Genomic DNA, 17,195 nt, shown 5'->3' with positions numbered 1-17,195 from the left:
ACGTTCATACCGCTGGGTGGTCAGCTGCCCAAACAAAAGGCCAAAGGTCTTCTTCAGCACCCGAACTGACCCCAGTGCATTGCTGCAGGGGCACTCCTGTGTCCCAGGGGATGGAGGAGATATCTGGTGTCTCCTGGCAACCGGAAATGATCCCACACTGCCGTGTAGACGAGAAGGAAAGCACTTCCTGGTGTCCTCGCCCGCACTAATCCCACAACGTTACAGCTGCAATGGTGCGGTACAGCGGATAGCTACGGGTTCAATCCTGACCTCGGCTGCTGTCTGTGTGGAGTTTGCACGTTCTCCCTGTGACTGCGTGAGCCTCCCCTGGGTGCTCCAGTTCCCTCCCAACATCCCAAAGACGTGCAGGCTGCTAGGTTAATCGACCGCTGTAACTTTCTCTTCACGTGTTGGCGAGGGGTAGAATCTGGGTTGGCCAGTTTGTGGGAATGTGAGGAGAATGAAAGAAATCGGTGGAGAATTAATGTGCATGGGTGTTAAATGCTAGGCTGTGGATTGTTTCCATGCTCTTTGACTTAGTGAGCAATTAACCTGCAAGGGACATCCTGGGGAAACTGAAAGCTGCTTTTGAAACACAGAAGATAGACACAAAGTGCCGGAGTATCTCAGAGGGTCAGGCAGCTTCTCTGGAGAAAAAGGATGGGTGACGTTTCGAATCGTGAGCCTTCTTCTCCAGAGGTGCTGCCTGACCCGCTGAGTTACTCCAGCACTTTGGGTCTATCTTCGGTATAAACCAACATCTGCAGTTACTTTCCATACATAGAAATGCAGGTCCTTGATTAATCCATTATCTGGGTCAAAAGATGGGAGGTGTGTTGATACAACATCCAATTGATCCATGGATTGGCGCGCTGACTGATGAACTGATCTAAGCCACACTTCTGTTTTCCAGCTGAAATTGGGGATTTTGACGAAGCTGTTTTCTCTGAGCATTTAACGAAACACAAATACATACCTCAGCAGGAGGCTCTGGAGGAGAAGATAAAGGAGCTTCACCGTGGCCATGTGTAAGTGAGATCACAGTCAGGAGCCTCGTGAAACCAGGCGACAGATCGCTGTTAACTGTGTGTTCAACCACATTGCAGTGTCCGGGATGGGAACGATAGCAGGAGTAGTCAGGGATGAACATCCATTTGCAGAGTCATAGAAATATATGTCACGGTGCGGCACGGTGGCGCAGCAGTAGATTTGCTGCCTTACAGCGCCAGAGACCCGGGTTCGATCCTGACCATGGGTGCTGTCTGTATGGAGTTTGTACATTCTTCCTGTGACCGCATGGGTTTTGCCCGGGTGCTCCGGTTTCTTCCCACGCTTCAAAGTCATACAAGTTTGTAGGCGTTGATAAAGTTTGTAAATTGTCCCTGGTATGTAGAATAGTGCTAGTGTACAGGAATCACTGGTCGGTGGGCTGAAGGGCCTGTTTCTGCGCTGTATCTCTAAACTAAACTAAAAAGGAGGAGTCCATTCACTCCATCAAGTCCATGCTGGTCAATTATGGAGCTTGGGTTACTCCCAACTCGCAGGGCTCACTCCATGACCGCGTGAGCCATGTTTCTTCACCATGGTCATCCAATGTTCTTTAAATGTGCGGAGAGTTCATACCTTTCTGATAGAGTTCCTGCTCGATGAGTGAAAGACCTTTTGTTCCACAGCAATTGAGAGAGTACGGAAGAGATTCACCAATGTTGCCTGGAATGAAGCTGCAGTAATAAGGAGAGACGAGGCAGACGAGTGTTTATTCTCACTTGAACGTAGGATTTTTCCCCATGGTGGGGGAGGAGTCTAGAATTAGAGGGCCCAGCGTTAGGTGGGAGGGAAGAAATGTAGAGAAGATCTGAGTGGTACGTTTTTCCACACAGTGTGATGGTACCTGGAATAAGATGGCAGAGGAGGTGGCGTAGGCTGATAAATTAAGAGGCATTTGGACAGGTACTTAGATACGAAAAGAGTAGAGGGACATGGGCATCTTGTGAGTAAATGGTTAGACATCATGGTCGGCATGGACGAAGTGGGGCGAAAGAGCTTGTTTCTGTGCTGTACACAAATTAAATCGAGTTACATAACTATTTAAATCAAGTTACTTAACAATCAACTAGGCGGCAAGGTGGTGCAGCGGTAGAGTTGCTGCCTTAGGGTCAATTACGAACCTTGAGACCCGTGTTCGATCCCAACTACGGGTGCTGTCTGTATGGAGTTTGTACGTTCTCCCCGTGACCTGCGTGGGCTTTCACCGAGATCTTCGGTTTCCTCCCAAAGAGGTACAGGTTTGTAGGTGAATTGGCTTGGTAAATGTAAAAATTGTCCCTAGTGTGCGTAGCATAGTGTTAATATGCAGGGATCGCTGGTCGGCGCGGACCCAATGGGCTGAAGGGCCTGTTTCCGCGCGGTATCTGTATCTTTAAACTAAACTAAGGGTAGCACATCCTTTCTGTTTAATGAATCGGCCCGAAATAAGATTCAGGCCCGAAACCTCGCCTACCCATTTTCTCCAGAGATGCTGCCTGACCCGCTGAGTTACTGCTGCACTTTGTGTCTATCTCCAGTCTGAGAGGGTTGGATACTTGATGGAACAAGTAGTAAAGTCTGGTGGGTGGAGTTTTTCTGCGAGTCCTCGCAAGTCTATTTGAGTGGCAGAAGGGGTGTGAGGAGGCGGATTGTTCTCCTGCGGCTGGCGGGTGTCGAGAATATCTACATGTGCAATGGTTTACTTTGCACGATTGCAGAAAAAGGTTCTTGCAATTGATGACGTGACGAGACTTAAATATTCCCTCTGGAGTGTGAGCTGATCACCGGTCGGGTTGCTGTGCTGCTGTTGCCAGAATGAATTGGAGCAACGCAGCGCAGCGCTGAAAGAATAGGGTCTTTCACAACGTCCCAAGCTAATGAAGTATTGATGTAACACAGAGGACAAGGTGGCCAATTAAGGGGGAGAGCTGCCTGTTCTTCAGTGCAATGCTGTGGACCATTCATCTGAATGTGAGGAGGCAGACAGGGTCTTGGTTTAACTGGTTTAACTAGAAGGCAGTCAGCATCTGGCTAAGTTCTTGTGCCTTTGAAGTGGATTTTGAACCCACAGGCCTGAGGAGTGTTGGCGAGGCTATGAACTTGAACTGACTCAAAATACATTTGGAAGTATGTTGATTCTCACAGAGAATTCATGCTGTGTGTACGATGTCCCACTTGCATGGAAGCAGGCCCTTCGGCCCACTAAGTCCATGCCACCCAGCGATCACCCCGTGCACGAGCACTATCCTACGCTCTCGGGACAATTTTACAGTTTACATAAGCCTATTAACCTCCGTACGTCAACGTCTTTGGAGTGTGGGAGGAAACCGGAGCTTCCAGGAGAAAACTCATGCAGGTCACGAGGAGACCTGGTGCGAACGTGTGTCAAGGGTTATGGGGAGAAGGCAGGTAAATGGGATTAGGAGGCAGAGATCAGCCATGATTGAATGGCGGAGTAGACTCGATGGGTCGAATGGCCTAATTCCACTCCTATAACTTGTGAACGTAGAACCACTGTACAGACAGCACCTGTAGTCAGGATCGAACCCGGGTCTCTGGTGCTGTAAGACAGCAACTCTGCCGCTGCGTAGGGAACTGACATTGCTGGGCTAGGCAGGTGAAGGAGTTGAAGGTTGTGGAACTACCGTTGAATTGATGAAATTTAGATGCAGATCTAATTAAAAATAGACCTGCTCCCAGGGAGAACAGCCTCCTTTTTGAGTCAGCATTCCATTTCTTCGGGCACTTACCAGTTTCCCAGAAGCTTCCACCAGGAGCATGCTTTGACAGCACTGGCACTTTGCCCGACGGAGAGGAGAAGGGAATTTCTGTGCAGAATTTGGAACAAGGCTGGGCTGTAAATGTAGGAGCTGTTGATCCCGGTGCCTGGATTGATAGTTGCATCGCGCGCGCAGTGTGAGAGGAAATGTGGCGGGGCTAGGAACCAGTTGCAGCAAAGGGCAGCCTCAGCTCGGCAGGGGGAGGTATGAGCCGACTTTGATGAAGTTTCTTTCTGACCTGCCCTGCGGAGAGACTTAATGTTGACAAACTTCAGGCGGGAGAAAGGGAGAACTTTCTCCAGCCCAAATGTTGCTGGATGTTTAAAATGCGGAAATGAAATAAATTGAGCTTTTGTTTCTAAGCCTGCTGCAAACCCTTTCTGTTTAGTTTAGTTTAGTTTTGAGATACAGCGCGGAAACAGGCCCTTCGGTCCACCGGGTCCACGCCGACCAGTGATCCCCACACATTAACACTATCCTACACCCACTAGGGACAATTTTTTAATTTACCAAGCCAATTAACCTACAAACCTGTACGTCTTTGGAGTGTGGGCGGAAACCGAAGATCTCGGTGAAAACCCACGCAGGTCACGGGGAGAACGTACGAACTCCGTACAGATGGCGTCCGTCATCAGGATCGAACCTGAGTCTCCGGCGCTGCATTTGCTGTAGGCAGCAACTCTACTGCTGCGCCACCATGACCGTGTTCCTGAAGGGGATGTGGCTGTCGCAGTTAAGGCCAGGATCTCCTGCATTCCTTGAACTGAATCATTTCGTAGAGCAGTTAAGAATTAACCACACGGATGAGTCAGGAGTCACGCACAGGGCAGATCAGTTGGGACTGCAGATAGACACAAAAAGCTGGAGTAACTCAGCGGGTCAGGCAGCATCTCTGGAGAAAAGGAGTAGGTGACTTTTCGGGTCGAGTCCCTTCTTCAGACCCGACTCGAAATGTCATCTGTTCCTTCTCCCCAGAGATGCTGCCTGACCTGCTGAGCTACTCCAGCTTTTTGTGTCTATCTTCGGTTTAAACCAGCATCTGCAGTTCCTTCCTACACAGATCAGTTGGGACATCAGATTCCTTCCCCTGCAGAAGATTGGTGAACCACAGATAGGTTTCTGCAACCTCCTCAGTGGTTTCGTGGTCACCTGCACCAAGGTTCAATTTTAATCCATATTTAAATCCTCGATTTAAATCCATATTTAAATCCTCGATTTAAATTTCCCGGCTCCCACGGTGGGACTCCAACTTGCGTCCACACTTGAGTAACTACCTCGGGGTTGCTGCACCAGGAGCGTAAACATGAAGCACTCTGCAATGTAATGCACTTTAAAGCTTGAATAAAATCCCCTGTGGTGAACTGGTCAAAATTGGTTTCAAGGTGCAAAATTCATATTTGTTAGAGTCGTAGAGTCCATCACAGGTACTGACCTCTTCACCATCGAAGGGATTTATTCATTTAATCAATTTATTTATTTATCTGTTTATTTTTCCAGTCAATACAATACAACAGATTGACCATACAGTTGTGAAAGTTAAATAGTATGAAATCACAGGGGATCTTATCGAAACGTATAAGATTATTAAGGGGTTGGACACGTTAGAGGCGGGATACATGTTTCCAATGTTGGGGGAGTCCAGAACAAGGGGCCACAGTTTAAGAATAAGGGGTAGGCCATTTAGAACTGAGATGAGGAAAAACTTTTTCAGTCAGAGAGTTGTGAATCTGTGGAATTCTCTGCCTCAGAAGGCAGTGGAGGCCAATTCTCTGAATGCATTCAAGAGAGAGCTAGATAGAGCTCTTAAGGATAGCGGAGTCAGGGGGTATGGGGAGAAGGCAGGAACGGGGTACTGATTGAGAATGATCAGCCATGATCACATTGAATGGCGGTGCTGGCTCGAAGGGCCGAATGGCCTCCTCCTGCACCTATTGTCTATTGTCTATTGTATCAAAAATCAAACAATATAATCACACATGATATTTTCTGACCGAAAAAAAAGGTGTAGGCAGAAGCCAAAGCTTATTGTGCCTACCCTTAATACTTTAAAAAACACAACATCATAAGTCAGAAGCAGATAAATAAAACATAGAAAGAAACACAAATATAGTCTAGAGCCATCATTTCTGTCATGTCATTTACATGAGTCGCTGCCGCCAAAAGGCAGACAGTATCATCAGAGACCCCGGCCACGCACTCAATTCACTCCTGCCATCGGGAAGATACTGGAGCCTGAAAACTAACGTCTAGGTTCAAGAACAGCTTCTTCCCTACAGTCATCAGGCTATTACACACTACAACCTCCAAATAAGCTCTGAACTACATTCACTTTGGGGGCATTGGTTTTGTCTTTTAGCACTCATATGGTTTATTTGTTTGATTTGAGTGTATACACGTGTGTGTGTGTGTGTGTGTGTGTGTGTGTGTGTGTGTGTGTGTGTGTGTGTGTGTGTGTGTGTGTGTGTGAGTGTGAAAACTTTTTTTCGTTTAATACTGTCTACATTATATACATATTACGTTGTGCCGCTGCAAATAAGAATTTCAATGTACTGTTTGGGACATATGATAGTAAAATGCCGTGGGCAGCACGGTGGCGCAGCAGTAGAATTGCTGCCTTACAGCGAATGCAGCGCTGGAGACCCGGGTTCAATCCCGACTTCGGGTGCTGTCCGTACGGAGTTTGTACTTTCTCCCCCTGACCTGCGTGGGTTTTCTCCGAGATCTTCGGTTTCCTCCCACACTCCAAAGACGTACAAGTATCTAGGTAAATTGGCTTGGTAAATGTTTAAAAAAATTGTCACTAGTGAGTATAGGATAGTGTTAATGTGCAGGGATCGCTGGTCGGCGCGGACCCGGTGGGCCGAAAGGGCCTGTTTCCAAGCTGTATCTCTAAACTCTAAACTAAACTTTAAACTCTAAAACACTCATGACTCTTGAGAAACAGACCCTTCGATCCAACACATCCATACCATCTACATGACTCCCATTTCCAGCATTAGCTCTGTATCCTTCTCTGCCTTGCCTATTTAAATGTTAATCTAAATGTTTATTTAACCTAGAGTTGTAACTGGTCCCTCTACCACCACTGGCAACGTGTTCCAGATATCCACCACTCAGTGTAAAAAGATTTACCCCTCAGATTCTCTTTAAAATTCCTTCCATTCACCTTAGACTTATGCCCTCTTGCTTTTGATAGCCCCACTTTGGGAAAAAGATTCTGACTATTCACCCTAGCAATGCCTCATAATCTTAGATACCTCTGTCACGTCACCTCCCAACCCTCTTCACTCCAGGGAAAACTAGCCCAGTCCACCAAATCTCTCCCCATAGCTAAATTCCTCCATCTTGGTGAATCTCAACCTGGCAATGATTCTAAGATGCTCGTGAAGTCACGTTGCTTGCGCAAGTCACGTTGAGAAGCTCGATGATAGACACCAAAAGCTAGAGTAACCCAGCGGGTCAGGCAACATCACTGGAGAAAAGGAATAGGTGATGTTTCAGGTCGAGACCCTTCTTCAGACTGAGAGTCTTGATGTTCAGTCTATGAAACTTGACTCAATGTCGTAAATACCCCAGGTCCTTAAGTGACGACAAAAACTGTGCCACAAATGTCAGCTCTCTCTGATGTCCAAGAGGCCACAATCAGACGAGTGAGTCAAGTCAAGTCAAGTCAATTTATTTGTATAGCACATTTAAAAACAACCCACGTTGACCAAAGTGCTGCACATCTGACTAGGAAAAAAAAAGAAACATACAGTGGCAGGCAGCCAAACACAACGGCGCGGCCATCTTGAACAAAATGTTAATTCAATCACCCACAGTCCAACAATAAAAGCACTAAACAGGCACCCAAATTACCCAACCCCAAAAACCCCCCAAAACACAGTCCAACAATAAAAGCATTAAATAGGCATTCAAATCACACACCCCAAAACCCCCAAAAACACAGTCCAACAATAAAAGCATTAAATAGGCACTCAAACCACCCAACCCCAAAAACACACAAAAAAGAAACATCCATCAAAGAAACATCCATCACAGTGAGTCTCCTGTGAGATATCCAGATGTTCAAGCCTTTTGAGGGAGTTTGAAGAAAAGGGTGGCTGTTATAGTAACGGAGACATCAAGAGCTCAGGTGTAGAGATCGTAAGATCCAAATAGCTGGAGCCTTCAAGAACTTTGTTCCAAGCCATGTTCTAATGTGATGTTGGGAATTGGGAGATGTCATGTACCCCCTGGTGGACATTCTTGACAGGGTAATGCTGGAGTCTAGAAGCATGTCTGGAATAGTAGGATAAACTGGCAGGTTGGAGGGAGGGAGTGGGACAAATACATAGGGACTGGAAACTAGGAGGCTTTTATGAGGAGAGACCATCTGTTGATATTATTCCTCTCGTCTGTCTCTCGCCTAAAGCGGACAAACGCCTGCCACCTCAGATTATCAGCTCCTGGAGATCGCGAGGAAGTTGGAAATGTACGGGATCCGCCAGCACCGCGCGAAGGACCGAGAGGGGACAAAGATTAACCTCTCTGTGTCCCACACGGGGATCATTGTGTTCCAGGTAAAGGCCGAGTGAGTGGGGGTGCGGGGGGAAGCCACAGGACACGGGAACCAAATCAAACAAGAAACACTGGATACACTCAGCAGGTCAGGCAGCATTTGTGGAGAGAGAAGAATAGAACTGACGCTTTGGGTCAGAGACACCTTGCAAGGAGTGGAAAAGAGATAAAAAGGGATAATTTTAATTGTTTTGTAATTAAAATTGTTTATATTTTTATCTCTCTTTACCAACAAACAGTCCATGATCTGAAACGTTAACTCTGTTTCTCTCTACACAGTTGCTTCCTGACATGCTGAGTTTTTCCACCGTTATGTGATCTTGTTTCAGATTTCCAACATCAGCGGTTTTTATTTTTGATTTGGTTTATTCTGATGTCTTGATGTTTTGATGCATCTTGTGCAGGGGAACAACAAGATCAACTCGTTCAACTGGGCCAAGGTTCGCAAACTGAGTTTCAAGAGGAAGAGATTCTTCATTAAGTTCCGTCCCGAGATGAATGTAAGTGTGAGCTGGTGCTGACCCTACTCTCTGGTTGCTGCCCTCTGTGCAGTCGGTACTGACCCTGTTGTCCTTGCATCTTCTCCGCAGTCCTGCCAAGATACCTTGGAGTTTACCATGGCCAGCCGTGATTCCTGCAAGACATTCTGGAAGATATGTGTGGAATACCATGCATTCTTCCGACTGTTTGAGGAACCCAAACCCAAGCCCAAGCCCATTCTCTTCACCCGAGGATCCTCGTTCAGATTCAGGTACCGCGTTGAGTGCTGATACTGACCGCCATGCTTGTGCATTCCATCCAGTGTGGAGAGTGTACCCATGCCCGACGGTCATGTGGTGGGAACAGCGTTGCTGAGGGGGGGAGGTGCTAAACTGCATCCAAGATGGCACCCAACCCAGGCAACTATTTGCGTGCTAGCAATGGAAGCGGATGTACAATCACATATTACAATCGCGCCACAGTCTTACATTCCTACAGCAACATTTCTTGCTCTAACTGTAACACCTTGCACTAGACGTTATTCCCTTATCATGTGGTCTATACACAGTAAATGGCTCGATTGTAATCACGTTTTGTCTTTCTGCTGACTGGATAGCGCGCATCAAAAGCTTTTCACTGTACCTCGGTGCACGCGACAATAAATTAAACTGAACTGAGGGCTGTGCTGGGGAAGAAGTGTTGCCACGCGAGCTTCGTGTCATTGGAGTGCCGAGGGGAGTTGTTGAGGGAGGTTGCGATGCAGGAGGGACAGAGCGGAGGGAACACTGCACTGGGGGAGGGGTAGCTCCACAGCAGCACTGCATTGTGGGAGGGGCTGTGCTACCGGAGAGATGCACTGAGTTGTGATTTGGAATGTGCTGCATGCAAGGAAGCAGTTTCTACGGCGGTAGGCAAATGGAGAAATATTTGAAAAGGAAAAAAGCCCAGGGCTCTGGGTCAAAGGCAGGGAAAGTGGGCCAATTGGAGACAATCATAAAGCTGATAACAGCACGTATGAATGAACATGATGAATGATTCATAGATTCTCGGCTTGGTGCCTCCGCATCTATGAGCAAGGGGGTTCTGTATCTGTACGACCAACAAACCACAGACACTCCTGTAGAATTACACAGAGAGCAGCTTGGTAAATAACGTTCCCTCTCTTCCAGTGGGAGAACCCAGAAACAGCTCCTGGATTACGTCAAAGAAGGCGGATACAAAAAAACGCAGTTTGAGAGGTGAGGCTGTTTCATTTTGTGTCTGTAGTGACATTGCCCTTTCAACTGGTATCGGTGCCCTGGCAGGGAGTGGCATTAAAACAGACTGGTGAGGATTCCTGTGTTTCTGGAGCTAGAGAGGGAAAGCAGAAGACAGAAATGCTCAGTGGACCAGGCAGATTATGGAGAGGGAATCAGAGTTTATGTCACCGACATTTTCAGCAGAACCAAAGTTTTCCAGCTGTGACCTCCGGAAACAGCTGGGTTTCAAGGATCTGAAAGAGCAGGTGGTGGGTGGTGTGAAAATGTAAAGGAGGGAATTCCAGAGCTTGTCAACTGGTGGGAAGTAAAGTTTGGGCAAGGCTAGAACTTGATTCCTTTAATTCCAGCCTAACCCAATCACTCCCCTTTACCGAAGATAGACACAAAAAGCTGGAGTAACTCAGCGGGTCAGACAACATCTCTGGAGAAAATAAATAGGTGACGTTTTTGGACGAGACCCTTCTTCAGACTGAGAGTCAGGGAAAAGGGCATGTTGGCCAAGGACCAAATGGCAGGAAATCTCTCTTTGACCTCACTGCATTAACCACTCCACTTGCTCTATAAAATCTACCCAACTAATCAATGCTCATTCGTGAAGCACCTTGGAATGTTTTACTGAGGCATGGATCCCATACAGGTACACTGCTGGGGTTTGGAATTTAGCCATGGATGCAAGTTGCCTTGGCCAGCATTTATTACCCATCCTTAATTGCCCTTAAGAAGTTGGTGGTCCCTGAAAAAACCCCCACAAGCTCACACGGAGAACAGACAAACTACGTACAGACGGCACCCATAGTCAGAATCCAACCCAGTAAGTTCGTAGGCACTGTAAGGCAGCAACTCTACCGCTGTGTCACTGCCGCCCATCAGACATGCGTCTTGTAGATGCTGCACTGTGCTGCCTGTCACTGTGCGCAGGTAGCAATAGGCAGGCTGCTTTGCCCTGGATGATATCGTGCGTTGTAAGTGTAGTTGGAACTGCAATCATCTTAGCAAGTGGCAAGTATTCCATCACACACCTACCCATGCCTTGTGGATGGGGCAAAGGGGAATTGGGACCTACATACGTTGTCCAATGTCCTGAGTGTTTCTGAGTGTTTCAATTCAGCACTAGTGCAGGCTCCCCCTGTGTGCGTTGGAGAATGCACCAGCTTCTGTGGGCGGTTGGCACTGATGGGGTGGGACTGGTATTGTTGACCACACATTGAAGTTCTGGAACTTTTCATATTCCCTTTTACAGTTTTTGATGCAAATTGTGTGAACCTCTGCAGAAATTCCCAAAGTCAACCAGAAGGAGAAGCCAAGCCAAGTCACTGGTGTTTTGGACACAAAGTTTAGCAGTAACTCAGTGGGTCAGGCAGCATCTCTAGATAACATGAATAGGTGATGTTTCGGGTATAAAGAGGGGTCCAGACCTGAAACGTCACCTATTCATGTTCTTCAGAGATGCTACCTGACCCGCTGAGTTACTCCAGGACTTTGTGTCCTTTTGTGTAATCCAGCATCTGCAGTTCCTTGTTTCTACTCACTAGTGTTTTGTACTGCTTTAATGTTTAGTTAAAGTTGTTTACCTACTCTTTTCCTATCTTTTATTTTGCAGGAAACATAGCAAAATGCGATCCATTCGAAGTTTGCCTGATCATCAGTCACTGGGGCTAAAACAAGTCAGTAATCAGGGAACAATGTCGTCTACAGAACACGGTTTTCTCAGATCTGTTTTCCACTTCTGTTGGTTCACTCGAATGTCCGCAGCATTAAGGGTCATGGGAAGGTAGATGAAAAATGTTCCCAATGTTGGGCGAGTCCAGAACCAGGGGCCACAGTCTTAGAATAAAGGGGAGGCCATTTAAAACTGAGGTGAGAAGAATTTGTGGAATTCTCTGCCACGGAGGGCAGTGGAGGGCAAATCACTGGATGGATTTAAGAGAGAATTAGATAGAGCTCTAGGGGCTAGTGGAATCAAGGGATATGGGGAGAAGGCAGGCACGGGTTATTGATTGTGGACGATCAGCCATGATTACAATGAATGGCGGTGCAGGCTCGAAGGGCCGAATGGCCTCCTGCACCTATTTTCTATGTTTCTATGTCAGGCCTGGCACCACTCCTCTTCACATTCTGGTGTGCAAGAGTCACCAGGTGGTTGTACGGTTGCCCACTTGATTGCTGGGTGAAACCTATTTCTTGTGCAGTCGGCTTGGGAAGGAGGAGACTTGAACTCTCATGCTGAAAGGAAAATTGAAGCAGATCCAATAGCAGTTTTTTGAAGGGGATTTGACAAAAGTCTAAGGTGAACTAATTGGCTGACAGTGATGTTCTCCAAGCCCAATGTCAGACCCGTGCATCATTTTTTTGGGCAGGGGAGGTTGAGGGGGGGGGGGGGGGGGGCTGGGGGAAACTGTGCATTATTCTAGGTAAGGTTTCACCAACCCCATGTACAATTACAACAAAACCTCCCTATTTTTAAACTCCAATCCTTCTGCAATGAAGGCCAGAAAGACATTTGACTTCTTAATTACTCTTTGGACCTGCCCTGTTAGCTTGTTATGATTCATGCACTAGAACACCACGATCCCTCTGTACTTCACTCCTCGCCTCATTGTGATTTTTCTTTTCCCTTTGAAAGTTCTCATTGAATCTTTACTACTAGCTCTCAGGCAGCGACCCCAGACTATTAGAAACTAAGTGCAATAATTTCTCCTTTTCATTTCTTCAGTGTTTTCACAAATTACATTTATATCTCCATGTTCTAGTCACTTAAATTATTGCACCCACAAGAATTCTTGCAAATTCTTCCCAATTTATTCCAACAAAATTTGTGCTTATTTCGAACACCTGGATTGAACAGCATACCAACTTCCCCAGTCTCTTCCTCACCCCAGCTCTGTTTCTGTAATCCATCCACATAGCTTTTCCAAATGCCTGCCATCCTTACTAAAGGTTGGTGCCAATCTCGTTGTACCCCTGTACAATGACAATAAAGATATATTGTATTGTATTGTATTGGATTGTATAAGACCCAGTGGTCTCACTGAGGTGCTTGGTCCTTGCAAAGTGTGGACAGTGTGAGAAGGTGCAGAGGGAGCACTAGGCACCACCTCTTTGCAATGCTGCCTTACCAGGAGGTTCTGGCATCTGATGGAAGAGGTCCCTTCCTATTGAAGGCAGAGTGCTCACAGTTATTGGGCTCCCATCTGGGCCCAAAGTGATCCAGGTCTTTTGTCTGTTCATCCCTGTAAGATAAACCTTCCCATTGACTCTGAACCAACTGATGGCTTTCCAGTCTGCTGTCAGCTAGTGTAGGATGAGACTCGATTTGTAAAACATAAATTTCTACAATATCTGGACAGGCTGGACAGACTTGAATCATTTTCTCTGGAGCGATGGAAGTTGAGGGGAGACCTGATAGAAGTATATAAAATTATGAAAACATAGATAGGTTAGACAGTCAAAACCTTTCTTTTCCCATGTGGAAATATTGAGGACTAGAAGGTGTAGCTTTAAGAGAGGGGCAAAGTTTAAAGGACATGTGCAGGGCAAGTTTTTTTTTACACAGAAGGTGGTGGGTGCCTGGAGTACACTGTGGTGGAGTCAGATACGATTGAGGTGTTTAACAGGCTTTTGGATACACACGGTGTGGAGGGAATCAAGACTGTTTTACTGTCACATGTCCCAAAAAGGGAACAATGAAATTCTTACTTGTGAAGGCAGAGGGGATTAGTTTAATTTGCCGTCATGTTCAGTAGGGACATTATGGGCCAAAAGGCCTATTCCTGTGCGGTAATGTTCTACTTCTTACTTTCTAATGACTGGAACTAGTAATCATGTAAAAATGAAACCGGGGCTGCCCAGAATCATGCATCGAGGTTCATCTCTTTTTCAGAATGACGGTTTTCCTTTTGGAAAGGGGTTGCCGTCGACAGGACCTCCGACCCCCAATGAGAGGAAGGACGTGGTCGTCACTCGCCCGACCGAGGAGAAGCCGGTGGAAAGCAAGAGTCACTCGCCGTCCCGAAGCCCCAGGAAGGACGGGCAGGAGGAGGCGAGAGGCCAGAGGGAGCAACACAATGCAGGTCCAGCACCTCGAGCGGCTCACAGCAGCTGCTCCTCCATTCCGTACATTGACGGCAGTGATGTAGATAGCGAGTACGAGCCGGTGCGGGCGCGGTTATTGGGCTCACGGGCACAAACAAATGACAACGATGAGGATGGGCTGACCAGCGGGGGAGACTCATCCGAGAGGGAGGAGAAGGCCGGGTATCCCAGCTGCTGGGACTCCCCGGAGTTCAGGTTCGCCAGCACCCCCTTCCACGCCAGGGAGGAGCTCGTTGACCAGGACCTCCCCTGTGCCGACTTGTCCTTTTGCCCGGGCCGGGCGTATCAAGCGCCCAGGCACCGCCCCCTGCTCCGTAAGGCCTGGCGCAGTCCCGCAGGCCACAGCCCCATCGCCACGCCGATCGGTTCGGGGAGCGCGGGATCTAGCCCCAATGCCAGGGTTAACCGAGCCACGCCCAAGGACTTCCTCACGCAGAACGGCCACTGTTGGGAGGACGGCAGGGGTTCCCCCGTCGGCCGGTGCTCCCCTTCTTTTGGCCAAGCGGCGTCCGGCAGGGTGCAGGGATCCCGCAACAGGTCGGAGACCGACCCCTTCATCCTCAGCCGCATGGTCTCCACCCCGTTGAGTGCGCGGAGCAACGGCGGCCAGGACGGCCTGTACTCTCCCAGGGCGTTGCACCGGGAGGGCAGGTTTATGGGGAACCGGCTTCCGCCGGCTCGGGCCAGCCCGCCCGTCCCCCGCCTGCTCCCCGCAGGCCTCGGGGCCGCCCAGCCCGCGGAGGGGTCGACCAGCAGCGGGACGGAGTCCAGCGAGTCGGACTCTGAGGTGATCCACTCTTCCAGCCGCCCGCTGGTGTTCGGCAACCCCGTGGCCATGGACTCCTCGCCGCTGGTCAGAAGTGGCTTCTCCCTGGGGGGCCTGCAGTTGGAGGAGGATCTGGAGGAGGACAGCTCCGTCAGCTTCAGTGATCCCGATGACGCCAGCCCCGTTAGTGAGCACGGCGTCATCACCTGCTAACTGCCGCGGCTAACTGCCCCGTTTCCAGTCAACTGCACAGAGCCAGACAGTTGCACCCTTGTGCTACCAATGGGCATCAACAATAGTGCTCTGGATACCACTGTACTGTGCCCCACTATTCTCTGACTTAACACACGGGCATCCTTGATTCCCACTGCCATCAAGGACATCTGGAAAGCCATGTTCTTCAGGCTCCTTTGCCGGCTCAGTATTCAGGGTTGCTTGGCGAGAGGATTGCACCATGCTGCTTACAGACGTGAAGTGAGAATAGGTATCTTCCTAAAATTGCAACTCAAGTGTTCCACCATTGAGTTAAACTGTAAAATAGCAAATGAATATTGAACTGCTGAGCTAGACAGAGAAAATGCAATGACTTACAGTTCAAGCAGCAGTGTTGACTTCTAAAGGTGCAGCCAGCTACCACATGTTCTATCTTTGGGATCGCCTTTCTTTGGCCCTCCAAGATTTTGTTGCCATGGTGACGTGTTCTCCATCGCACGTAGATCAGGTCGATGTAGCCTTTGACACCAGATAACGACAGTGTGATTGGGATAATGCAGATTGTGAGATTCTTGCTTATAGTTTAGATAGCAAAAAAGGTTTTCGGTGTAACCGACAATTGTAGAGGTGGCAAGTGACTGCCTTCATGGCTCTTATCTGAATATACGCATAAGATAGCAACAGATAGATACAACGCGCTGGAGTAACTCAGCGGGTCAAGCAGCATCTCTGGAGAAAGGGGATGGGTGACATTTCGGGTTGGGACCCTTCTTTGGACTAAAAGTAGAGGGGAGGAAACTGGAGGTAAGAAAAGGCCAGAACAAAGTAGGACCGCCAACAGACGGCCAAGGAAGGGTAGAGCCCATAATGGCCCATTGTTGGCTGGGGAAGAGGTGATAATGAAGGGATACAAGGATGCAAACAGTGAAACTAGTTGGATGACCAGGATGGGGGAGGATGGGGGGGAGGGAGGAAATGCAAGGGTTTAATTGAAATTACGAGAAATCAATGTTTATAGCGCTGGCATCATAGCAACAGATGTTTAATTTGGTTATAGTGGGATGGGTCGACATGATATCTGATGTTTATGCAATGATTGTGGTTTGCACCTTTCGATGAGCCTGATTTTGTTGAATGAGCAATTAGGCAGAACTGGGAGTCGGTCTAGTTTTTTGATGGCTCAAAGGATGGAAGTGAAGGTTACAAGTACTTTTTAGAGTTGTGTCATTTTATGTGTATATCTCAATTCAGTAAGTGACCTGCCAGGTTGCTAGTGTCATATTAGCTTGTGACGTGATATTGGACAAGTCTAAGGAAGCCATAGAGTGACTGTTTCAGTAAAATGCTTTGCCAAAATCCTTGTTGCCCATTGACATTGGAAGGAAAGAGATAGCTGAAAATTGCTTTAAACCATTTCTCCTCTGTAAAACCAATTAACAAATCTTTCCTGCTTTAATGTTGACAGATCCTGATGGCAGCTGGATTCCCTCTGCCATGTTATTGTTTAATTCTTTGCCAATGTTTACTGCCGATCCCTATTTGGTGGAAGCCACCTTCCTAAATCTCTGCTTTCCCTATGGTTCACAATGGGTGAAAATGCTAAAGCAAACAGCAAGGGGAGCAAGAAAATTAAGAACCGAGATGTAAATGAAATCAAAATTCAGAAGACATTGTAAATATCATTGTGAACTGAATTTATTTGATCAAATCACATGCTTCAGATACACAAAACCAGGTTATTTGCACGTTTGATACTTGAAGGATTTGAACAAAAAATGTTGGAAATCAGAAATACTCTGAGAAAAGGTCGTCGACCTGAAAGATTGACTGTTTCTCTCTCTACAGATCCTGCCCGGCCTACTGAGTGTTTCCAGCATTTTCTGTGTTAATTCCAGAAATAATTTAACGTGGTAAACTCTACTCTTTGTAGGTTGCTTGGTATGAGGAGGAATTTAACTTGGTAATTATCACGCTCTAAGCCAGTGGTTCATTTTGGGGTCACTGATAAAATACTTTCTT

At 47.5% G+C, this 17,195-nt stretch overlaps 1 protein-coding gene across 2 annotated transcripts in view; it reads left to right on the top strand.

Annotated features, from left to right (window-relative positions):
• farp1 (FERM, RhoGEF (ARHGEF) and pleckstrin domain protein 1 (chondrocyte-derived)) overlaps nucleotides 1-17,195 on the top strand; it is a 223,043-nt gene that overhangs the window by 128,482 nt on the left and 77,366 nt on the right. For both annotated transcript variants that reach the window (XM_078402238.1, XM_078402239.1), the window contains 7 exons: nucleotides 914-1,028; nucleotides 8,221-8,368; nucleotides 8,771-8,866; nucleotides 8,957-9,117; nucleotides 10,016-10,084; nucleotides 11,706-11,769; nucleotides 13,986-14,175. In XM_078402238.1, the coding sequence (XP_078258364.1) occupies nucleotides 914-1,028; nucleotides 8,221-8,368; nucleotides 8,771-8,866; nucleotides 8,957-9,117; nucleotides 10,016-10,084; nucleotides 11,706-11,769; nucleotides 13,986-14,175 (843 nt within the window). The remainder of the gene's footprint in view (nucleotides 1-913; nucleotides 1,029-8,220; nucleotides 8,369-8,770; nucleotides 8,867-8,956; nucleotides 9,118-10,015; nucleotides 10,085-11,705; nucleotides 11,770-13,985; nucleotides 14,176-17,195) is intronic.

Source organism: Rhinoraja longicauda, chromosome 7, assembly GCF_053455715.1.
Source record: "Rhinoraja longicauda isolate Sanriku21f chromosome 7, sRhiLon1.1, whole genome shotgun sequence".
NCBI lineage: Eukaryota > Metazoa > Chordata > Chondrichthyes > Rajiformes > Arhynchobatidae > Rhinoraja > Rhinoraja longicauda.
The sequence above is the reverse complement of the archived record's forward strand: the minus strand, read 5'-3'. Positions and strand labels throughout refer to the sequence as shown.